Here is a 25,763-nt window from a genome sequence, read left to right as displayed (position 1 = left end):
GTGCCGGGTTCGCAGCCCGCCGGCGGCCGACAGGCCGCGGCCGGGCGCTGAGGGGGGCGCGGCCGGCGGGCCGGGCCCCGGGGGATGCGGGTCGGGCCGGCGGCGGCGGGGCCGCTGCAGCGCGGGCGATGGAAGAACGCTCGGAGGGAGAGAGGAGGAGCGAGCCCCGGGCTGGGAGTGGAGAAGAGGCGGCGGCCGGTCCGGCTGCCTCTGCCGTTGCCGGCCCCTGTCATGTCCCGCCTGGCCCGGGCCGGGGGGAGCGGGAGCGCCGGCCGGGCCGGGTTCGGCTTTTGGGGGGCTTCTGGCACCGGAGGAGGAGGGAAGGAGAGCGGCAGGCGGGGAGCGAGCGAGGGAAGGAGGGATGGGAGCGAGTGAAGGGGATGGAGGGGCCAACAGAGCGGGACGCAGGAGCCGAGGCCGGCGGGGAGCGGCGCCGAAGGGGGCGGCGGGGGAAGGGGCAGCGGTGGGGGAAGGTGAAATGATGGCCCCTGCTTGCTGCCGGGCCGGAGGGAGCCCGCTCTCACCTTGCCCTCTCTTCTTTCCGCAGGCTTCTTTTGGGAGTTCGAGCCCAGGTTCGTCCTCTCCCACCTCCGGCACCCGGCCCGCTGCGCTCTCTTTCTTGCTTCTTCCCAAATTTATCCCCTCGTAGCTTTTGCTAACGCCTGCCAGATTTTTAAGACGAGATGTGCGCTGTGGAGTCTTTCCCTTTACTCCGGTTGCAGTTAGTATTTGGCTGCTTGGCACCCAAAATGAAAATAAAGTTTCTTAGCACTTTTAAGTCAACATCTCAGTAAAGCTGTATAGCCTGGAGTGAGCCTGCTTCTCTTGTTGCTGATAACTACGGGCTTGTGTAAATTTTTGACTTCTTGATAATAACAAAAAATGTTTGAAAACATAAAGATAAGTAATTTTTAAGGCTTTAACTGCTGTTAACGTTCTTTGGAATACTTTACACAAGCAAGCATAGTTAACATCAGCAGGGCTACTCTTGTAGAAGTGTTTGGGGAATGTATTTGCTTCTGGGTACCTGCTGTCTGTATTGGCTGTTTGTCATCTTTTCTAACTACTCTTATTGAGATTGTATTTTTTAATATGATTTTAAATATTTTAAATGGCATATTGAACACTTAGAGCTACTAAAGAAGTGGGACTTGTTTATCTAAAGTATGGGGGTGGAATAGAACTTCCACTCGAGTTACCCAAAAGTAAAATAAGTTAGAGCAGCAATTAGAAGTGGTGATCTTGAGCACACATATATATAAATATATATTAAATTAAGGCAGTTGACACTTCCTTAAAACTGGATCAGGATGTGATGGCCAACAGCAGGAAAATTCAGTACGTAATGGCATTATTGTAATTGGAGTAGTGTTATCATCTATACTGAAAGTTCTATGAGACCATAATATGACTAGCATGTGGATAAAACACATTTTTGGCGTGAATGTTCTCTACAGTATGATATTATGAACTTTCAAAGTATTGTCTTACACGAGATAGACAAAGCTTACTTCAATTACCTGCATATAAGGAATGAACACTTAGCATAAATGCTGAGAAATTAGTTAGATGCCTTAAAACTCAGAAGTGTTAGTGTAAACAATTGTCTTTCAAGGGTGGAAGCAGTGCAAAGAGGGATGCTGCTTTATTTGCTTGAAGAGGATTGAAAATCTGTAGTTGCTTCCTTCAAAACTACTGAAGAAGTTCTTACGTGGAAATAATTCTTAATAAACCTTGTCTTTGTGGCTTGTAAGCCAAGGATTACAACAAAGCACTAGTACTTAAAAACTAGAAGGAGAAACCAGAAGTGAAAGGGAAATATCCTAATCTGTTTCTTTTCTCCATCCTGAAAGCCGTAAGAAAGTAAATGTTAAAGAACAAAACAACCCTGTAATTCAGTGATTTTCACTGTAGAACACTGACTTTGCGGTGCAGGATATTTGCATCCTTAAAACTTGTTGAATCTAATGATGACCTTTCTAACAGTTGACTAAATGCACTTAAAATAATAACTACTTTTTTGATGACTGTGATTATACTCTTGAGTAATGAAAAAGTGTCTGTTGGACCACAGAGCCGTCACAATGGCTTATTGATTAATGTGATCCATTAGAAGCATTTGGTTATTTCCAGTATATTTTCCTCAATATTCCTTGAAACTCTGCTATATTTATTCTTCCTTTCTAGACCAAGTGCTAAGAATGAAATTTGTTTTAATAAAAGAACCATCTGTAAGGCTTAAACTAATTTGAAGTGAGTCTCATTGTTTATTTTACTGTTAGTAGGAAGCTGATCCGTAACTTAAGTTAGCTGTTTATCAGTGAAAAACTGTGCTTGTTACCGTATTAATCACATACATAGAATCAAAGTCTATAAATCACAGTCTTGCAGTATTTGAAATATTATGACATGTGCTTTGTACCTTAATGATGATTTCAAGGATGTTTTGAACAAATTTTTAGTCAGTAAAATATTAATTTGGGATTGTACTTTCTGAAACTTTGTTTTGGTAATTTAGATACTTCTCCCAAGTACTTTATACTGCAAGAGAGAAAACTGCACCTATTACTTGCAAATACCAGAAGGGAGGGCCAGCTGAAACAGCTGAAGTTGTCAAGTAGTTAGGAATTTGTTCCAGTGATTCCATTGAGAGTTCTGACCCTGTATGTAAAAGAATTCATGCAACTGTATTTTTTTCTGTGATGTAATTTCATATATTGGTATGGGAAAAAAAAAATGACTCAGGTGTTTTTGATAGTTGGCTCCTTATCGTCTGAGGATCATGACTTTGACCCATCTGCTGAAATGCTGGTACATGATTATGATGATGAGCGAACTCTTGAAGAAGAGGAAATGATGGAAGAAAGCAAAAATTTCAGCTCTGAAATTGAAGATTTAGAAAAGGTAAGAGTGACTCTCTCTCTTGTAAATGTCCATACATGTACCTTTTGTAGAGAAAAGAACACTCAACTGGTTCTTCAGTTTGTATTGTGTAATGCAGTTTCCTGCAACGTGCTTTTGCAGCTTGTTTAAAAAAAGAAATCGGGTTTGATTAGGATATAGCAGTGCATCCTCACAAAAAGGCTGATCTTAGCGTCTCAAAAGATATTGGTGTTAAGTTCACATTCTTCTTTTTCATTTAGTGGTCCTTTCAACTTTGGTAGAGAATTCACTGAAGCAGGTTTTAGAGTCCTATCATCTAATGTCACCTATCACTTCTCAGCCTTACAAGCTGGATATAAGTTGAAACTGTACACTCTGCATACTGTTAAGCGACAGCTAGGTGTATTTCATTCTGTTGGTCAGGTTTTGCTTTTCCAGTGTGCAAACAAACAGTCCTGTGTTAGGCGTGATGGATCGCATTCATTTGCGATGTAAGTGGTAGTTCTACGTCTGAGTTTTCATCAGTTTGGCATTTGGTGGGGATGCAAAATGACCAGCATGCTCCTTGGCTTTTTCTATTCCATTTTGCAGTCTTTAATTATATGTTTTTCCTATTTTCACCTCTTGTTCATCTGTGGCAGTGCATCACCCGTTTTAAATGCCTGCTGAATGCTGAACACCCACAAATTGATGTTGCTTCCATTACTGTTCAGTGACCCACTTACACCACTCAGCATAACTGCAGATTTTGGTCAACAAAGTAAGGTGTAATTTTTAGTATCAAATATGAGGTGGTGTTTTTGTAGCTCATGTGAAAACAGATTTTTCTAAATGTGGAGTTGATAGTGATTATACTTCTGATTATTTTTTGTTTCTTGTCCTGCTACCATTACATTTTTGCTGATTATGAGCTTGCAATTATAATAGTGAAGCAGCTTGCCAGGGCTGGTGGTTAAAATGGACTCGTTACTCCCCAGAATTACCTTATTGCTTCTGTAATAGAAGAACTGAGAGCCACTCATCTTAAACACTTTATTACTTTAGGTCCCGATCCTGGAAAGACTTGGACATGAATTTACGTTTACCCATTGTGAAAAGTCTTTGCAGGACTAAGACCTTAGCTGACTAAAGAAAACAAGTAATTTAATCAGTGTATGAGTTCAACAAGAAATTTTTAAAGGTAATATAACTTTTAAAGGTATAAATATTGGAAAATATTTCTAACATCTTGATAGCTTGAATCAGGTAACTAGAAAAATTTCCACTCTTTATTGTTTTATTAATTGTACTAGGATGCAAGTATGAGGATACTTACTAAAATCACTTGATTAAAAGCTCTTGGAAAAAACAAGTTAAAAATCAAGCCTTTCTCTTGATTTTTGCCTTCTGTATCATTAGCTGTCTTTCTCCTCCTATGAACTTGTCAGTGGTCATAAAATATTGTGCTGGAGATGGGAATGGAGGGCTTAAAGCTTGCTACATTTGTTTACTTCTGTGGGGTTTTGCACACTTGCATCTGTAACTATGTAGGACTAAAGTCTTCAAGGTTTTTTGCATTTCTGTCTTGTAGGGAGGTTGTTAGTGTTTCTAGGATATCTTCTGTCTTGAGGAAATACCGGCAAATCATGCGCTTCAGTATGAATCAGATAAGGAGTGAATTTTTAATAATTACTCTTGAGTTCCATCCAGTAAATGGTTTTCTTCAGTAGCTTCATGGGACTTCATCATATGCCAAGAGACATGGTTTTGAATTATTTCAGTTCTGTGCCTGAAAATATTTTAAATCCTTAATCAAGATTCCTGCTTTCAATTAAGTTTTTCTTGGTTTGTTTGTTTTGTTTTTTTTTTTTTTTTTTTTGCTTTTGTTCTTCAAAATATGTCGTATCCTTTTAGGCCTGAACTGTTACAAGTATTTGGCAATACGTTGAAATGTTTGTAAATCCTCTTGTATTAGGAAGGAAACATGCCGTTGGAAGATTTACTGGCATTCTATGGCTATGAACCCACGATTCCAGTTATGGCAGGTTCCAGTGCGGATAGCTCTCCAAGTGAACTTGCAGATGAACTTCCAGATATGACTCTAGATAAAGTAAGTCAGAACCGTTTTCTCCTGTATTATGGTTTAAAAGCAGAAATCCAGGTGACCTTAAATTATATTTCACTATCTCTTGATGTTGCGAAATATTTATCTTTGTTATACAATATTATTCTGAATTCATTCTTTTTCAAGGATATTGAGGATCTGATTCTAATTATCACATTTACAAATGCATAGCAACTTCAACAGCACTATATTACTACAAATGAGAAATGAATAAGTTAACAGGTCTTCTAAAACACACCCAAAGAACTTTAAAAAAGTGGGGTTATTTTTAATAGAATTGGGATTTTTTGGTAATGTATGCAACGTCCGGAAATTATAATTCTGGCTTCCAATACACATGTCAAGTATCAGGAATGAACTCCTGAATGCTTTGGAATGTTGCTTTCAAATGTGTATCGTTTGGAAAGGTGTCAACTTTGGAGAGTGAGAGAGAGGTTGTTTATGTACAGTGACTTTATGTGTTGCATTGCTGATGTAAAAACCTGAAACTTGAGGTTTTGTGATTTGCAAGCTAACTTTGAATTCTGAGATTTTAATGTGATTTTTGGCTATAAAGCATATGCAGCTAGTAGTTTGGATTATAAAGTATGTAGGTAGTAAGTATATGTCTTTTTTTTTTAACTTTCTGTGAGTATGATGTAATGGTAAACTCCACAGAAAGTAGGCTATAATGATGGCTCTGCACATCTGATTCTCATTAGGATTCACGACTGTGTTGAGGCTACAAAAATGTAGTCAGCTTGTTGTCTAACACAGTTCTTTCCCTTCCTAACCTCTAATACGGAGGGGTTCAAACATCTCTGCTAGTGGAGGGAATGTGCTTTTTCTTGCTTAGTATCTTTTTTTTTTTTTTTTAAACCTACAAAAATATTAATTTTTTGTGTGTGTTTTGGGAAGATAACAGGTTGTCTATTATCTGGTACTGTCCTCAGAAAAAGTCTACAAAATTGCCCAGCTTTCCCCCCCAGCGTAAGGGGTAGCGGCTTTTAAAAGCTTCGGTATATCTGTGGTGCAAAGAATGACAGAATTCTAAAGTTTCGAGGCAGTTTCCACTCGCATTTTTCATTGGAAGGATTTGGAAGAACATCAGAGATTGATGGTTGCAGAAGTTACTTGTTGTGTGTTGATTTTAATAGAAGACAAAGGGGAAATGAACTCCTGTGTTCAAGTCTGAAATGTTCTTAGGTTAAGGAGGAGCAAACTAGCTTTTTAATTAACAGATCATGGTCTGCTGATTTTATTTATGGTAAAATAAATTATTTTAATTAATGAGACTTAACAGTTTGCTGGATCTAAATGCTCACCAGTCTGTACTTAATAGTCAGTCTGACGTGTTATTTTTTTATTTATTTTAATGATATAGGAGGAAATTGCTAAAGACCTCTTGTCGGGTGATGATGAAGAAACACAGTCCTCTGCTGATGACTTGACACCATCAGTTACTTCCCATGAGGCTACTGACTTCTTTCCTCGGCCATTAAGATGTAGGAAACATAATTTTACAATAGCACTCAAATAGTTTTAGCATTATATATAGCTTCCTAGCTTAAAATATCAACATTGCGGAGTAGTTCTGACTTCACTGAGAATTGAGAAACAGTGCTTTGCAGGATGTTGTACGTGAATGTTGTCTTTGGTTAGAATTACTGATTACCTAAAAGACTTATATTTGGTACTGTGCTCAAAGCACAAGTAAAATTTAATTTATCTACAAATACAATAACTTCATAATTCATAGTTAATGTGGTATTGAGGAACACCCTTCATGATTTTCAATTTGTTAGTGAATTACATGAATATGTAACCCATTCTTTTAAATTAGTGTTTCTCTACTAAAATTTTTGCTGCTGCTTTTAAGCCAGTGATGACCCCATACAGCCTGTGGATGTGAACTGGGATGCGGTTTCTTTGTGATTATTTCCCTTCACACATTCAGCATTTTTCCATAGGACTTAATGGGGTGAGCCAAAGTGGTTTTTTATGGGATGGGGCCTGTAAACCCATGACCACCAAAATTTCACTACCTATGGAGCTGTTGCAGGAAAGATCTGAGAACCAGTGTTTCAGTTACCCAACCTGGACGAGATACTCCTCATTGCCTGTTGCAGCAGACTTGCTCACTGGTGTACTAGAGTTAGAGCGATGTGGAGGATTTTTATCACAGTTTTAATTTGGCAAGTATCTTAAGCTATTTCTGGGGGATTTCATTCCTCTAGAGAAGGGGGATGGTAAAGGGGATGTGCAGCTTCAGTTACCAGCACGTGTAGCCCTTTGCATGATGCCAGTTGTGTAATAAATACAAGACGTTTTTATTGAAAGACAAATACAAAACCCTTAAAATTTGTAATGCCCTTTTTTCAGTTAAGCAAACCCCAAGATTGCTGCCATTTAAACATTGCTTGTGAACTGTTAATGAATGTGACACTGAAAGTGTGGCAACTTTATAAAAAAAAAATAATTAGCCCTTCACCTTACTAAAGATTAAGAAACAGTCATCTTTGTTTTCTGCTACCATGGTTTTCTCTCAGAATGTTGCTTTCTCTATTAGTACTTTTGGCTGGATGTTTTAGGATCAAATCCACCATTTCAGGGAGGGAGATGTCAGTTCTGTCAGTGCTGTTGGCAGTTTCATCTTTCTTTCTGATCTTTGTCCATTTCTCAGATACCAAATAACATTAAGTTTTAAGATAAACATGTCTAATAGATAATATAAGCTATTTTATTAAATTTGCATTAATTGGGAAAGATAATTGCCTATGATTATCCAGGCACATTGTTATTTCATGCATTCAGGCTAGCTTCTTGCTTGCTACTTCTAACAACAAAAAGAGATAGACTGGTGATTGTAGTAACGGCTACAGAAAAAGAGCCTCCGTCCATACAGTCTTGGATATTGTCTCTGATATTGACAATTCTGTTTAGTTGTGATGAAAATAAAATTGCAACCCTATTTATGAGCATGTTATTTCTGAAGTTTGAGAATACAAAGTAGCTTTAGTTGTATCAGAACTGTAGATTTCATTCTGCTGGGGATTATACAGCTATAAAAATAGAATTACTTCAGAACCCAAGACTACAGCATTCCAGATTCTAAAACATGAGTTGTTCTATGGAGTACCGGGTTTGAATTGCTTGGAGTGAAACAAACAAACAAAAAAAGATTAAAGATGAGTAAGCAGTCTTTTGCTGTCTTTTGCTGATTCCATTTTATATAGCTCTCCTGTATCTTCACTCCATGCTGAAGAAGCCTTGTTTAAAAGAAACTTTTGAGTGCCCATTAAAGCTTCTGATGAAAGGTCTTAGTAGGTAACAAAGACATGCCTTCAACTTTACTTTACTTTGTGATTAACCCGAGGCTAAGTCATAGCCCTGGAAGTTTTCTGGTTTTCTCACAGCTTTTCGGTAAGGTATATCCCTTTATTGAGAAAAATGATGAAAAAAATGGTCTAATTTCCTTTTGACTGTTACAAATACGGTAGATCTTCTCAGCTGCAGTAGTGATAAATGTTTCAGTTCTACAGTGTACAAGTACCAGTGCCTTCTGACTTCATGCTAGTTTGATAGAAATGTGGATTAACAGACTTCTGATAGAAACGTGCATCAACAAACTGTCTTCCAGAATAAAAACAAGTGCTGCTTTCAAAAGTAAAGGGTATCTTGTAGTTCTGTGTTAGAACTGAAAATTCTTCCTGGCTAAAAACAAACTTCTTTGTGTCTGAAGCAAACACTACGTGTGATGGAGATAAGGAATCAGATGGTGAAGATGTAGAGGCAGACAATGGTAATTCATCTGAAGATTTGAGAAAGGTAAGAATTATATCTTCAAAAAAAAAAAAAGTTAAGAAAAATGCATTCAGATTTATAGTACTTATCTAAAATAGTACCTTAATTCTGGAATGCTCTACTAAACGCAGTTTAATGGCATCTTAATGCTTTTGTACAAAAGTTAAGTTAATACCTTTCTCTACCTTTTTGTTACATCTTCAGGAAATAATGGTTGGTTCACAGTACCAGGCTGAAATTCCACCTTACCTTGGCAGATACAGTGATGATGAAAAGGGTAAGTTCTTCTGACTGTTTTACTTTTTATTTTGTGTTTATACGTAGCAGTTGGTGGAAAAATGTTACTTAAATTTAGAAGGTGAATTCAATGGCTTAGCTAACGTCTCAGAGACCTTAAAAAAGACACTAGAAAACTGCAGTAACACAACCACATAATTATATCTCAGAAATGTGATTCTTCAACTTTGAGGGGACATTCTCAAGAAAACATCAGAGGGTGGATTACAGTGTTAATTCTCAAGTATCTAGTAATATTAGGAGGCAACAAGCTATGGGTCTAAAAGACAGTATTTTCATCAGAGTATCATAACTGGGCTATCAGTGTGTTACTTAGTTGACATTGAAGATCTTCAAAAAAGTATTTTTTCTTTGCTTGTTTTATGGCAAGCACAACAGTGTGGATGACAAAATTAATATTGAAAACAAAGCAATAAACTATTTTAAATTTCCATGGCATGACTAGAAGATCCTAGTAGGTCCTGCTACACTGTCTTATAAAAAACATGATGTTTTAAGTATTCCAATTTTAAATTTAGGTTAAAATTTGCAGTTGTGCTAGAATAGAAATAAGAACTTATTAAATAGAGTTTTATTTTGCGTCTGTAGAAACCTCCACTATGAGAAAAGCATAGCACATAGCTGTGGAATTCCAAGAGCAAATAACGAAAGAAATTTGCTCATGAGTGGAACAGCTGTGAAATTAAGGAACAATTTGGAGGATCTGCTAATAAATGAAGGGCATTCAGGTTTTTTTTCTGTAAATTTTCCATGTTCTGTAAGTTACTTGTGTTCAAACTCTAATATTTCATGGGAATATTATTCTAGTGAAGTATATCAAGTCTTCTCACCATCACCAACTGCTTTTTTGAAGAACGATCCTTTGCAATAGAGAAGAAGAATGTTTGGTATGAATGGAGCTGGAAGCATTAGCGAGTGAACATCTCTTGTGTTGCTTGAGAGACCTAGGGAAGTCTCCTCTTTTCTAAGATTCAAGCGTGATGCTTATGGGTTGTAAGAAATGGAGGGGTAAGAACTGGGTCTATCTTGGTAGTCCTTTTACTATTTACACATCTCAACTTCTCCTCAGCCGAGAGCTAGAGAAGTGCCAATAACCAGAGGATGACCAGGAACGGGTTAATCTGACAACTTTCTCTGAAATGAGCTGGTGCTAGGGAGAACCAGTGAGGCTCTTGTCTGATGGCTTGGCCAAGAGCAAAGAGGTAGCTCCATATTGCAGAGCCTGAGGAGCTCCTCTTGAGATTATCAGTCATGGACTCCAGCAAGAACCGCTACGTTGTCATGGTTGATAACAGAGGTTGGAGCTGAGCGTCAGCAGTGCTTGGGGAGGTTGGACCTGGCTGTAGGGGTGGAGGATTCTTTGAAAGCCACCTCTGTACTCCCTGAAGAGTTTGTGATGGCAAACAGGGGGTTATATTTCTGCTGTGTAGTCCCAGTTACCAGAATTGTGCTAGCAAAATTCTGCTCTTCTGTAAACCATACACTTCTAACATGTCTGTTTGAGAGCTTTCTGTGGTCTTAGCCATAACAGAACTTTCACAGGAAATGTAATTTTATTCCTCACCTTAGCTTAATGTTGTTTCCTGGAGTTCTGTGAGAGATTTGAGAATCTTCCCCTCTTCTGCTCTAATAGCCATTATGCTTGTGTGTTTGAATTGAGTAACTCTGATTTTGTATCACCAAGAGAGTACGTGAAACATTATGTGCAATGTTGATCGCATCTATTGATCAGAGTTTAGTCTAGAATTGAAACGTGCACAGACTGACAAAGCTCAGTTCAACTCTTGCGTATTTTCAATTGATTGTCTTTCAAATAAGGTACTTATGAGGTGCATATATGACTGCAGTGTACCATGAAGGAGGACTCTACATCCTGATTGCTTGTAAAGTATGCAGCATGCAAGTTCTTAGCAATCAGTTGTTAGTAAGTGGAAAAACAAATTACCACATTGAAACCTATTAGATTTCCATTCTGTTAAGTAATTTTTGGCAGATTTTAGTTGACAATGACTGATTTGGCACCTCCTCTTTTTTTTTTTTCATATAATATTTGAAATATTAAAGTTATATCCTACACTCTTTTACCATAAACTATAGTTTATTTTTTGAAAACAGCTGAATAAAACTGTGAATGGTTTTACTAGTTTGTTTATATGAAGGTGATGAATAGATATACGTAATTTGACTTGAATTGTCTAGCTGTCAACGAGCTGCTCCTCTGTAAAGACTCTGTCTCAAGAGTTCCATCCCATATCTCATCCTCATGGAACCAGAATCTCTTTGCCGTGCCAGACTGCAGAGCCTGTCCCTTAACTGAAGCTTTTGGGAAACAGTGAGGTGCAATTTTAACAGTGGCATGATGGTGCTTGATTTGATTACTTTTGTGTTCCTGTTCTTTGTCTTTCTGAAATAGTTTTTAATGTTACAGCCTTAAAAATGTCACACTTGGCGTTAATGGGTTTCTGTTTTAACAGCCTATGAAAATGAAGACCATTTACTTTGGAAACCTGATGTGATCTCAGAAAGTAAAGTTAAAGAATACCTTTTTGAAACCTCCTTAAGAACAGGAAATGAAAAAACGATTGGCAGAATTCCTGAAGGTCTACATACACGGGACAATGAACAAGTATGTGTTATATCCTGCTCCATTTGTGACAGATTGCTTTGTAATTAACATGTGTTCTCTTTCTCTGCCTTGTATTACAAAGGCAGCAATACTCAATTTCTTCATTTTTTTTAATTAGATGTTATTGGGGTCATGATCTTACTTGTAATTTTTTAAGCACGTGCTTAAAATTACAAGTATTTGAATGTTGGCAGTGTTGTGATCTGTGGTATTTTGGGTTGCCGTGCTGTTGACAAATCCAGCTTTTTAATAATTGCATATAAAGTTTTCCATTTTAATTAAACCTTGCCTCAACTTTTGGTGGTTTTGCTTTTGGTTGTTACTTTAAATTTTTCATCATGTATAGAGGTAAATCCTCTTCTTTACATTAGATATGCTCACTGAAAGGCTAGTTTTAGAGGTATGGATTGGATATTTGCCAACCTTGACTCTTTCTAAAGACTTTTTCTACTTTATAGGCGCTGTATGAACTTCTTAGAAGTAGCCATAATGTTAAAGAAGCAATTGAGAGATACTGCTCAAATGGAAAGGCATCTCAGGGTAAGAGAGAGTACTTGGTTTTTCAGAAATCCGCGTTTGAATAAAAAAAAAGTTGTGTAGAAAATCCTAGAGGAAGAGTCAGACTGATGAGCATGTACCTTTCTGTGATGTCTTTAGCACAGACTAGGTGTAATCTGGCTGGTGGCCAGTTGGAAATTCCTGCTAGAGAAGTTCAAAGCTTGTGTAAAAGTTGAGGATCAGCTTTTCACCTTCCCTTCTTTCCTCCATTGCTGTTGTAACAATGGCACAAAGTGAGATGGGCAGTGGGAGGAGTGCTGATTTTGCTCCTATAATGCAGTTCTCACCTATATTATGGAATCTTTTTGAGATTGTGATCAATTATAATCTTAGGACATTTATACCAAAATCGGGAAAACAAAGCTGGCTGTATAAAAAAAGCCCTGCTCTCTTCCTCACTGTGCTAACGTCGTGCTATGCCAGCCCTAAACTGGTTCTGGTGTTTCATAGGTCTTTGGTAGAGCGTGGAGAGCCTTACTTTACAGTGGAAAACAAACTTCCATCTTGTTTGTTCCCAACTTTGTTACACCCTTACATGAAAACCAGAGTTTGTAATTTAGCAAAGACAGTTCTTTGTCCTGTATATTAACTTGCGTGTTGCATAGATCAGAAATGGAGTATGAGCCCTGGTATTAGTTGATATTCTGGCAGATATCCCCTACTCAGAACTGGATCCAAAGGGAACTTGAGTATTTACAAGTGCGGTGATGTGAAAGCTACATATCTAAGGTAAAGGGAACAATAAGGACTATCAGAGCAGCGCTTCAGAAAGCTCATGTACAAGAAGAGTTTGTGTAGACCTAAACAGTAGGGAAGTATCAGTTGCAGGGTTGTATCCTAAATCCTGCACCTCTCTAGGATTTAGATTCCTGTGTTGGGATTGAAGATTACTTCTGCGCATTTGTGGTTCAGGACCCAAAATTTTATCCAAAGGACTAATACTTGCACTGTTCCCCCACCGCATCAAGTCAGATGGGACTTACTATACCTTCATTAAAAATGGTAAAGAGTGATAATAGTGTCAGTGCCTGTCTCTTAGAGTAACCATTATGCTGTGATCTACTCTACCCACTGGCGTTCACTGCTGTTCTCAAGATGAGAATTAAAAATCTACCATTCACAAGATAATTTCTTAACAGTGAGACTTTACATGGGGATCTTTCCTTCTCATTGAAGCTTGAGAACTTTGTAGTAAGGAGTGCAAAATTAATGGGGTGAGAAAGAAAGAAAATGGCCTTGCAGCGGAATGATTATCACCTTCATCTGGGAGCAGAAAGGTCTTGGTTCCAGTGTCTGCTTCCAGGAGTGTTTTGAAATGTGTTTTTTTGACCCCATGGTCTTTAAATGTCAGCTGAATGGAAGCTTTTGGATCACTATTGTGAATGTCAGATGCCTAAAATATCCCTTCTTAATTATATATAGACCCAAAGCCATAATCAAGATAGGAAAGCAGCAATACTTGAGACAAAACTGACCAATTCAAATAGTTTGAGTTACTTTGTTTTAAAAGTCTTAGTCTTTTTTTAGTGATTTGTTGTTGTAAAATTAAAATCCTGTTTTAGAAACTGCAGTTTTTACCTTTTAAAAAAATAAATATTTGCAGTCCCTCCTAAAGAAGTCTGAAAGGGTTATTTGTGGGATCATGAGGAGCAGATGGTTGTTGCTTTGTTCCAGACTCCCTGATTCCTTTTGTTCTTCAAAAAGCCTGGATCAGACTAGGCATAGTCCCAGTTGGTTGGTCCTGTATGACTACCTGAGGTATGCCTAGTGCTAAGGCTTTCTTCCACAGCTTATTATGCTTTTTCTAGGGGTCCACTACCTCACCAGGGCCTTTATGAGATCAGGGAAAATGTTGGGGGTCCTGGGGAGTCTGCCTTACTTGCTGGATCAGTCTGCTGTCTGCATCGGCTCGGAGTTGTCCTGCGGGTGTTGATTCAGCCCACCTTATTTCTCGACTGTGATTTACAATACTGTGCATCAGGTCGGGATGGGTCAGAGGCGGGGCTGGCCGTCCTGACCCTCCTGACTGTTACGTTCTATGTTTTGTCTCTTGTTGCAATGAGGTACAATTTTAAAACAGCCAGGTCTCTCCTTATTGGTGCTTTCATGGCTTTGTTGTCTAGAGGGGCAGAGACAGCGTCATCACCACGTGCACCTCTATCGTTCATAGCCTGAAGGCAGGCTGCTTTTGTAATGGCAGTAAAAAGTTCACTTAATGATCTTACCAGTATAGCAGTGGGCTCCCCTCTATCCCAAGGGTCTTTGCCTCCTGCCCAATATGCTTCTCACCGGGTAATAGAGTGTGGTTCAGTGTTAGGGGATGGTCCCTTGTTCAACAACACTCACAGTCCCCAAAAACCATCCTGATCTAACATAACATGACCTAACGTAATATGATCTCCTCCTTGCTTTTACCAGGCTTCTGCCCATATTTTTCATGCAGATTGCCCAGTTGAAAGGGGTCCCATGGCGTGGTCTTTACGGTAATTTCTCCAGTTGCCCCCTTGAGGTCTGTCACATACCTCAGTTTTAATAGGGGCTACCTTAAATTCTGGTTCATCTAATCAACTCTCATTGCTAAGTTCTTCACTGGGGTCCTCCCAGATATCTCTGTCCCAGCCTTCTGGGGAAATGATTAGCTTTTGAATTTTTACAGGATGTGGGGGGGTTGTGGGCTCGAATTATCATGAGTTCTAGTTATCCTCTGCCTTCCTGGGTTTTTATTTTTCCTCCCCCAGTTATTTAAGCAGCTGGTCTATTCACAGAGGTAACAGCATTTCTTGTTGCTTTGTATTTTCAACCTCATCTTGTAACATTCTCATTTCATGTTCTTCACCTTACTTATATGCAGCTCCTAAATACCTCTTTATCATCTTGTTATCATTATTACCTTTAACATCTTTCAGTTTCCCTCTTAAAAGGTTCAACTGTTCTTTTATTCCAATTATCCTGCTTTTCATGCACCCAATCATCTGAAAATTTCAGTGAAGGGTTAATTCCATGCCTCTAAGTAGTCGGTGGTTGAATCTGTCATCCTGCCGACTCTGCTGATTTTTGTCACAGGTGAATTATTAAGAAAAGTCATCGTTAAGGGGTTAACTAAAAGGTGATTAAATGATCAAATGATAATTAGTCAATAATTGCTAATTGAATTTTAATTAAGCAATAACGGAATAGTAATCAAACAGTGATTTAACAATAATTGATAATTAGGCGGTGGTCAAACACTCTACTACTTACTACGCTTTTAATAATTAAGTTACAGCTTGATATATATACATGTCAGTAGCAGATGGTATATGTTCACTTACCTTGTTACAGCCATCAGGTGCTGGGTAAGGTGTCTCAACTCTGGTGTCTCAAGCCTGAGGGGTACCCTTGGGAGGTGTCCCTTGCCTGCTGCAGCCATCAGGTGCTGGGTAAGGGGTGTCTCAACCCTAAGGGGTACACCTGGGAGGTGTCCTTTCCCTGCTACAGCCATCAGGTGCTGGGTAACGGGTATCTCAACCCCGAGGGGTACCCTTGGGAGATGTCCCTTCCCTGCTCTAGGGGAGGTCACCTCTGTGGAGCCTGCTGCTGTCCAGAAGAGCTCTGTGGGCTCGGGGGCTCTGCAGATAATTATAGCTAAAGTGACTGATTGGTAGTCAGCCCCACCTTTGGTGTGTGTGTTGGAGTTTGGAGTTGGAGTTTTGTCCAGTCCTAGCTCAGGCTGGCGCCGTTAGCTCCTGATACGACCTGGCCCAGACTCCTTGGTTCCCGAGGGTATAAGGCCTAGCACAGTCCTCACAGTTTGCACAGCGGCTGATCTTGGTCAGCTCCACTTGTCGGTGATGCCTGAACCGAAGTGCGGCTCGTTCAGTCAGAGAAGGGGTGACCATCACAACATTCCTTGTTCCTTCACTCTTTTTTCCAACCACCACCGTTCTTAGTATTCTATGTAAGAAGAAATACTCAGAAAATTTGCCTCACGTGTACCTTGGTGATGTTATCAACCCTTGTCTTTTTGATGACAAACTTAGTAAGCAATGATAAATCAAATCTTTTGAATTTCCTTTGCCCTCAAGGATAAAAGATTTCAGAAATCAAACTCTTCTATAAGTTTTTATAAAGAAGAATGTTAGATTTCAAGTAGGATGTGTGTACAGTACAGGAAATGACATGGATCTAAATAACTGAACTGTTGGGTTTTTTTAGAATGCATTTGGGTATTCATCTGCTAGCAACAAATATTTTATTTGTAAAAGTTTAGTGAGTGCAATCAAGTTTATCATGCTACTTTTGTAATTGTCTAGAAGAGATGACAGCATGGACAGAAGAAGAATGCAGAAGCTTTGAACATGCACTTCTGATTTATGGAAAAGACTTTCATCTCATACAGAAAAACAAGGTTAGTATTTTACAGTTAAATGGAAGAATCAGTAGATGAAATGATGCTGAAAATCTGTAAAAGCAATACATTTGTCAGAAGCTGTGCAGAAGGGTGAAAGAAGAGCCAGCATAATAAAACCAGGTTGGCTAATTTTTCCTCAGATGTCATTGGAAAAGCTAGGCATTGCAAGATGAGTCAACATATTATCTCTGAACTCAACGTATGTTGACATTGCTTCCATTTATGCATTTATATTATAATTTAGCTTAAATGTGTGCCTCTCCTAGAAGTACAGTATTTCCATACCATGGCTCTGGGAGGGGAAAACGCATCTTTAACCTATTTTTATCACCAGGAAGGTGTAAGTTTACAGAAACAGGCTTAGCTCTGCTTAGCTCTTTGTGTTGGTAGAAAGTGTAGTCATCCATCGGTACTTTGTTTTCTGGCCAGCACAGGAGTTCTAATCTTGATCTGGATGGCTTCAGATTGACTCCTCTGTGCTTGAAGAATAAGCCTTTTTTTTTCCTTTTGAATAAAAAGCAACAGTAGGCAATATGGATGTTTCCTTACCAACTAACAGTAATTCATCAGAGATGCAAAGAAATAACTTGGAAATATTTTTTCCAACATGCAACAAAGTACATGCATTGATGTATCTGTCACTATGGACCTGAATTTGTCTAAGAAATCCACTGGGTTTTTTCCAAGTAGGTAAAATGCTGGAAAGCTTAGGGAAAGTTCTGGGACCCAAGCATAAGCTAATGTTGCTTGTAATATGGAAACTGTCAGCTAGACAAGATTTAGTGCATGGAGAAATTTAACATAAGAGATGGTTCCTTGTCACTGTACTGCAAAGCATTGTTAACTGGGACTTCATACACAAGCATATGGGCATCTGTTCCATTTCCTCCCATGCCTCATATGTTTGTGTCTAAACTAGCAAGGTTTACTGCTACACCAAGGCATTTTGGATTCGCCTCTGATGTTTCTCTAAGTTTGATTAAGCTCAAGTGTAGTTTGCTGCCAGACTGTATCTGGATAGAGTTGTATATTCTAGTTGTGTAACTTAAGCTGGAACTGTGGGCTGATGACGTGAAATGTTTCTGCATCTAAAAATGAATATAATTTATAAGAATATAGATAGAAGTAATGACTTTTTCTCCAAGAATCTGCCTTAACGTAGCAACCTCCATTTTGGGGAAAGAGACGAACAGTTAACAGATCAAAATGAGTGTTTTGAGTCCTTTATACTTTCTCAACAAGACTACAATTTTATTTTACTGTTCGAGCATTTACTGTTGTGATTATCTGTTGTCAAAGCCTCCACAGTTCTGGACTTCCCCAAAACGAATAAGTACCCAAAGTATCTTCTGCTTCACTTAGGTCATTACTTTGCTCAGCTTTTTCCATGTTAATAGTCTATCATATAGATTCAAAATTGTTATATACGTTTATATGTATAAATCCTTCAGATGTAGATTCAGTTTCAGTCTAGTTTTAAAAAAGTCAATAAAGCATACAGTAGAACAAATGCAATACTAACTTGAAACTGTAGATCTCTTTGAAGTCTCCTAATTTAATTGTTTTGTTCCAGATACTAGAACAGTAAAACTAACAATATTGCAGGAATGGGAATTGGGGAGATGACAAAACATAAGTCTTTGAATTAATCTTGTCAATTCTTCTTGCCGCCTTTTAGGTAAGAACCAGAACAGTTGCTGAGTGTGTGGCTTTCTATTACATGTGGAAAAAGTCAGAACGTTATGATTACTTTGCTCAGCAAACAAGATTTGGAAAGAAGAGATATAACCATCATCCAGGAGTTACGTAAGTAAAACGTTCTTGGAATATGTTTTCTGTTGCTAATCATAAATGTAGGTATTTTTTTTTATTTTCCTTCCTTCCATTGCAGTATAATGCTGCAGTGGTTGTGTCAACTGAAATTAAATCTGTCATCGTTTTTAATCCTTGTTTTCTGGTTAAATAATACGTTATGGATGCAATGTTCTTTTAGGGACTACATGGATCGTTTGGTAGATGAAGCAGAAGCCCTTGGTGGAGCAGTGCATTCTTCAGCCTTAACATCTAATAGTCGAACAGAAACCATTCCTGATCAACAGCTAAGCATTCTGAACTCTATCACTGCCAATGAGTTGACAGGTAAATCAAGGGGAAAAAAAAAAATCTTGTTGTTGTAGCTATGGAAACAACTATTTCATTTGCATTTGTGTTCATCTTTATTCCAGCATTGACAAACAGCGTAGCTACAGTCTGCCACACTTCCGACGTGAATTGCCTGGATGACGCCTTTCCTCCTATGGACAGCTTACCCCGAGCACCAGTTAATCATGTGCCTGTCGGAACAGAAGAGTTGCTTAACTTGCCTAGCAACGGTGAAAGTGATTGTTTTAATTTATTTGAGACTGGCTTTTATCACTCAGAGCTAAACCCAATGAACATGTGCAGTGAGGAGACAGAACGACCCGCAAAGAGATTGAAAATGGGAATTGCTGTCCCAGAATCTTTCATGAATGACGTCTCTGTAAATAACCTCGGCGTGGACTTCGAGAACCACACACACCATATTACCAGTGCCAAAATGGCTGTTTCAGTGGCTGACTTCAGCAGTCTATCTGCAAGTGAGACAAATGGTTTTATCGGTACCCACACGCTTCACCAACATGCTGCCCTTCACTCAGAATGACTGTGGAAAGCTAAACAAACAGTGGGTACTTTATGCAGTAGTAGTAAACTTGATGGGAGCTATCAGGTTTGCTTAGTCTTTCACTGGAAGTTTGAACTTTATGACATCAGTGATGTCTTTGTATGTATAGAACTATATCTTGATTTATCAAGAGTAATTTCTTCTTTCAGTCCATAAATGTGGAAATGTCATAGGATGTTTGGCAGAGTTTGGGACTAAGAGAACTCTGTGGTGCAGCTTTAAGCTCTGCTTCAATTTTTTTAAAACCTGTAGACGGAGGCCACCATTTCAAAACCAGCACAGAAGTTCTGCACGGATTGGAGTGGCTTTTTAGTCTAAGTTACTTTTGCCGTAACGGATGCAGTGGAATAACAATGTTTACAGGTACCGATCCTGATCCCTGCTCAATGTAGCATTTTTTTTTTTTTTTTTTTTCCTATAAAGGCAGGGATGGGTTTCTTTAATTTAAACTGCACAAACATACAAGGATGTTTTTTAAATGGAACCTTCTCTCATGTGATACTAAACTAGAGCACTTCAGTTTACAAAACAGCAAGTTCATCTTGGTGGAAGCTAGCACAAGGGACGTGATGTGAGTAAAGTGTGAAGACCTACACTTCAATGCTGTTACAGAATGATAGGCCATGGCTACCTTACGCAGAAGTAATTATGCTGCCTGTGTACTTTAAACTTAGTTACTGGCATAAGCAGATGCGTTTTAGGCTATACTGCGTTCGGATGGGGTTTGTCCACGACTTTGGAGTGTAATGTAATCGTGTACCTTAACTTCCCTAAGGCAGCTGGTGTTGTATAAGGCTACGGTCTGCACAGCTTAGGATTTACCACTAAACAAACAGCCTACATTTGGAAGACATCGTGAATTGTTTGGAGCACTGCAGTTACAGTTTTGAGGATCTATCTAGTTTATATAGGAGTAGTGGAACCTTGAAGTATGTATTTGAAAGTTTTTCTTTAGTGTGGTTTGCATTTATTTGTTTTGGCAAGTCATTGGCTCAAAAACGGCACTTCAATACCTTGGTCAAGTAGGAAAGGATGAGTAAAAATGTTTCCTGTAAAAGCAACTATTTAAGTTCAGTAAATTTTTTATTTTTAACATTGAGTGCAATTTAGCCATCCAAGAAGTTTGTCTTGCAAACGATTGTTCTAATTCTTGTGGAAGAGTCAAACCAAACATAATACTGGCTTGTACCGTGTTGTTCTAGCCTACAGCTTGCAGGTTGTTGTCATGAGAATCTCAACCTTACTTCAATAGGATTACCCCTTTCCCCCCACACTTTTTCTTTGCACTGTTTGTATTACAAATTTAATTGCCACTAATTTGTTTTCATTATTCAAATGATTAAGTTTGCATTGTTGATATTTGTAATAGTTGCTTCAAGGTTGTGCTGAGTAATTAGGAAGTAGTGACTTTAATATTTGAAAGGGAAGAGGGTATTTATTATGTATACTGTGAACTGCATTGACATCCTGAGTTCTGGATGCAGCGTATAGAGTTTTCTTCACAGCATTGTAATGAAGATTGCTTTGAAATGTTTACGCAGCAGCACGATTTACCATATTAAAAACAAGTCAGTTTAGCACAGTGGACAAAGGTAGAGATAATTTTGTAATCAGTTCTTAACTTAAACATCTGAAATACGTAACTGTAGTAGGTACACAATAAATAACAGGTAGCCTTGGTCCTGTGTTGTACCCTGACATTTTTAGCCAAGTTGTCAGCTTCTTGTTGCTGTGTTTTGTGCTGAACTTTGTACCTTGTTTCTTTTGTTTATGAATCAACACATTTTATGTAATTTTGTAAAATACTGGCCATAACCCTCCATTCTTACACATTCAAGTTTATCTATGGGTTTACAGTGAGTGGCTGGTCTGTATAAAAATGATGATACAAAGATGACTGAATGCTTATACCAGTTGCACTTAAGTGAACACGCCCATTCTCATTAGCTGATGCAGTAATATATTCAGTTTATCTATGCATTGCTGGGCTCTTAATGTAGACAGAGACTTGTCTAAGGTTTGGGTTGTCAGCAAGTTGAATGGACACTTTAGTTATTTAATAAAGACTTTTGACCAAAATTCAGAAAATGATATGAGAGAAAAATGAATTCCGGCTAGTCTAATAGATTTTTAAATGCTGATCTTATTTAGCCTGTTGGGCTAGCTAGCTGGTATCGTTTACTTTTAATTCCTTGTTAAAATGAGGCAATAATTTGCAAGATTTTGTAAATATGTAAATTCTTCATATCTTTTTAGATATCTATTTCAATATTTTCTGACTACTTCTGTGTATAGGAACATTTTTGTGCATGCTTGATGTGACATTCATAAATTTGTACCACTATGACTTTATCCATGTAAAATAGCTATTTATTGAATTTTTCTTTTAAAAGCTGGACTTAGTTATTTTTCTCTCAGTTTAAACATTTAAATGGAGAACTTGTTACTGTTTATTAAAAGAATTGCGTTTTGAAAGTCAGCATGAAGATAACTGAATTGCAACCATATGAAGAAATTACATTGCCTTGGTTCTTTAGATGGTGAAGCACAATTCTTGTAACAAACTGTGATGAATTCTTTGTCCTTTGCCATGCTTTTTCTTCACACAAACAAACCAAAAAAATCCATAATGGGCAATTGCAGTGTTGGTAAATGTATCCTTTTTATGTACAGGGAACCTGAAGAGGGTAGCCGATTCATTTAGAAGTGTAACTGGTGCTGTGATTATAGCAATACTTTTACTTTGGTTAGTCATACGTCATCTTCTCACAGTAGGGTTTTGAATGTTTAGTTTTCCTCTTGTCATGATCAAACTGCTGAGTTTACTTGAAGGATGTACAGTACTGTTTGAGGAATACTAAACCGTGTGTACAATTAGGTCAATGAATTGTGCAATGTTTTCCAGTTTTTAATTTTTAAAACTGAGGGTCAAAAATACAGGAAAACTTCAGATCAAGTAGAACATAGTGATATTACTTAATTTAACCAAAGTCTCTAGTGAGTATTTCAACTTTGAATGTAAACTAATGGATAAACTGACCAACAGGGACACTATTTGCCCAGCGTTACAAGCACATTGCCTACAGACAGGGAAACTAAATACAGTAATTTATAAAATAATGACAAGGTTACTATTTTTTTTATTCCTATTTTTCATTGAAAGAAGAAGGAAGATGCTATCAATTGTAAAATACAGTAGGAAAGGTTATAGTTCTTCTAATAAAACAGAGATTCCAGTTATTCTCAGTTCAAAGTAAGTACCCTGTGCATAACAACAAATCTAGTGACAATCGGAACATGTTTTAGTATCAGATGTTCAAGAGGAAGTCGCTATTGTTGCATTGGTTTTAATATTTGTACATAAACACTGATTTTTTTGAGCATTATTTTGTATTTGTTGTACTTTAATACCTGGTGTACAGTTCCAGAAATAAATGTCTGGAAACCTTTCTGTACTTGTACAGCTTTTCCTGCATCTGCAGTGTGTTTGCCGCTTCGTTTTCAGAAATATTTAGCGGTAACTCTGAAGGCAGCCTGAGAACCCCGGGTGCTGCTAGAGCGCCCGCCGCCGCTGCGCTACAGGGTGTTACGTGGGGAAGGGTGGGAAACGCAGCGATGGGGGTAAAATGCCTCAAGGGCAGGAAATTCTCAGGTGGGACTTGAAGGTAGCGTCAGAGTAACGCGTGGCAGGGCGGCAGCGTAGCCCGGGGCTCAGACGACAGGGTCGGCGCTGGGGAACGCCGTCCTCTGCTGTAAGGAAACTCGCCCAAAGCCTTAAAACCACGTCCAGCTGGGTTACAGGCGTGGGCACAAAAATTCTACTCGGCTCAGGCCTTAATGCTGAAGTTAAACTATTTGAAATGCTTTTTTTGTCTTGATTTCCCTTTCCCTCAGGCAAATGAAGACCAAATCTTGGACCCCGAGAAGCCAGAACCTGTCAAAGGCCAGAACTAGTGCTGTGCTTTCCTAGGCCCAGCGTGCACAATAAACCTTCGAGTAAGGAAATAATTAGTTATTTTTCAATCAGATAGGAGTGCAAGCTGATACAATTCTGAGCGGCAAAAGTTCTAACTTGCCAAGGGATGTAACGAGTCCTGCTTCCCCCGATGATGAGGTGCAAGATGAGCGTCTTTGTAATGGTGATTGATACGAAGCGCAAAACGAAATCCCCCTCCAGAGCCCGTTGGTGGCAAACTGCCCCTCCCCTTTTCTGGGGGCTCAGCGCAAAGATCAGCCTCCTTAGAACAAAACATAATGGCCGGCCCCAGCTAGTCCTTTCTTGTTTCGATACAACTAATTGTTAGCCTTGCCACGCCAGAGTCCTAAAAATGGCTTTACTTAGTGTTTGTATATATAAGGTAAGGGGTAAGGTTTGTATATATATATATATATAAGGGGTAACCCCAACTCAGTAGTTACTTTAACTACTTAAATTTCCATTAAAGCAATGTCAGGACACATCCGCTTCTGCCAGTAAAAAATCAGCAGCCCTGAAGACAGGACAAGAGGGGAACATGAAAGAGGGGAAATTTAGGTTAGATCTTCGAAGAAATTCTTCACCGTGCGGGTGGTGAGGCACTGGAACAGGTTGCCCAGGGAAGTTGTGGATTCCCCATCCCTGGAAGTGTTTAAGGCCAGGCTGGATGGGGCTTTGAGCAACCTGCTCTAGTGGGAGGTGTCCCTGCCCAGGGAACTTGGTGGTCTTTAAGGTGCCTTCCAACCCAAACCTTTGATTCCAAGTCCTTATGGTGCTTGGCTACCTGGTGCCCGAGTCCTTGTTTTGTCCACAAAACGCAAGGCAGCACAGACAAGAAGCATACGCCCCAGCCATCAGTTTGCTAAAAGGCTTTTGGCTAGTTCTGGGCTTCCTCTTCCCCCTCTGTGGGGAGTTCAGCGCTCCCAGTGAATCTTGTCCCTGAGGTTCAGGAGGAGGCCAGGATGCCTCGGCAGAAACACTCTCCTGCTGCATCCCTCCTGCCCTGAGGTGTGCCTGCTTCTCCCCACTGGCTCCAATTGCTCGGGGGCTGGCCCACCCAGAATCACAGAATTGTCAGAGTTGGAAGGAACCCTCTAGAGACAATCTAGTCCAACTCCCCTGCTAAAGCAGGGCTGCCCAGAGCACATTACTCAGGACTGCATCCAGGCGGGTCTTGAAGATCTCCAGAGAAGGGGACTCCACAACCTCCCTGTGCAGCCTGTTCCAGGGCTCTGTCACCCTCACCGTCAAGAAGTTTTTCCTCATATTTGAACGGAACTTCCTGTGTTCCAGCTTGTCTGTGGACTTGGCAGAAGAGTTACTGACTCAGCTTTCTGTGTCTCCAGGCTGAGTTCCAGAAGGATGGGGAAGGAGCAGGCAGCCAGGGCAGTCAAAGCGGAGCTGTCAGGTAAGTACAGCACCACCTTTATACACAAAAAAAAAAATAAAAAAATAAAAAAAATTGTCTTAAAGCATGGCTTCGTAAGATCCAGTGAGTCAAATCAGCACCTCGCAGCCACCACCTACAGGCTTCCTGCTGGCTGTCCCCTCCGTGAGCTGCTGCAGCTCCCTGCCATAGCAGACAACACAACCAGCGAGAAAGCCTGGGGTCTGTGGTGGTGTCACCGTGTTCAGTGGGTCAGGTCAGCTCAGGGTGGGGTCTGACCAGCGGCGGCCAGGAAGGAATGGTGGCTTGGAGAGCAGGGGAGGAGGGACGGATGAGCAGCAGCGCTCACTCACACTCACGCCTTCCCCCTCTCCTCCCACCGAGTGCCAGGGGAGCTGCCTGGGGAACCATCACCCCTGCACCAGTCCCACGTAGGTACACGTATACAGGTGTAGAAACACACCTGTGTATATGTATGAATGTATACATGCACACACACATGTGAATATACACACACACACACATACATACCCTTCAGCAGTTTAACAGATTGTATTTTTTCAGTGCCTGGCAAACTCGTTCTCCATCCTTCCAAATGGGAAGCGCCCCAGCAGGGAGATGTGGTTTGCTTTGGTCACACTCTCCACGGCCACACGCAGCGGTGGGGGAGGAATCGGCTCTGAGCAGGAAGCCCTGAGGGAAGGGTGGCCTCTGAGCTGCCACCAGTCACCCCCCCAGCCCAGCCCCTCAGGGTGGACTCTCACTCAGTGTGGGCAGGCGTTTCAAACATGAGTATGCTGACCAGGAAACCGTCCCAGGCTATTTCATCTCCACCTGCTCCAAATCACACCGCTGGTGCCTCAGGATGTCGATTACTGAGCACTTCGGTAGATTGATTGACAATTGCTTTTTTAAAGTGAGTTTCCAATTCTTGTGCTAACCCCTTGCAGCTTCCTCCCCCAGCAGACATGTCCCTCTCCTGCTGTGGACATGTCTTTGTTTTTTCTGGGAGTCTGCAGCACCCTGGCAAAATTAGTTAACTCATCTCTTGAGCT

The 25,763-nt window shown here is 39.8% G+C and overlaps 1 protein-coding gene across 3 annotated transcripts; it reads left to right on the top strand.

Moving 5' to 3' along the window:
- Positions 1 to 547: 547 nt before the first annotated feature.
- On the top strand, positions 548 to 19,324 carry MIER3 (MIER family member 3). 3 transcript variants are annotated; one of them, XM_074166042.1, is made up of 12 exons: positions 548 to 572; positions 2,759 to 2,904; positions 4,838 to 4,972; positions 6,351 to 6,471; positions 8,709 to 8,794; positions 8,975 to 9,047; positions 11,542 to 11,693; positions 12,152 to 12,233; positions 16,544 to 16,638; positions 18,320 to 18,447; positions 18,635 to 18,780; positions 18,867 to 19,324. In XM_074166042.1, exons 2-12 carry the CDS (start codon positions 2,806 to 2,808, stop codon positions 19,322 to 19,324), a joined length of 1,575 nt encoding a protein of 524 aa, XP_074022143.1. In that variant the 5' UTR covers positions 548 to 572; positions 2,759 to 2,805. The 3 variants fall into 3 exon arrangements, with proteins under 3 accessions (XP_074022143.1, XP_074022144.1, XP_074022142.1); XM_074166043.1 differs by having other exon boundaries at positions 551 to 572; positions 16,547 to 16,638; XM_074166041.1 differs by lacking the exon at positions 548 to 572 and having other exon boundaries at positions 2,737 to 2,904.
- The last annotated feature ends 6,439 nt before the right edge of the window (positions 19,325 to 25,763 follow it).

The sequence above is a fragment of the Numenius arquata genome, chromosome Z, assembly GCF_964106895.1.
Source record: "Numenius arquata chromosome Z, bNumArq3.hap1.1, whole genome shotgun sequence".
NCBI lineage: Eukaryota > Metazoa > Chordata > Aves > Charadriiformes > Scolopacidae > Numenius > Numenius arquata.
The sequence above is the reverse complement of the archived record's forward strand: the minus strand, read 5'-3'. Positions and strand labels throughout refer to the sequence as shown.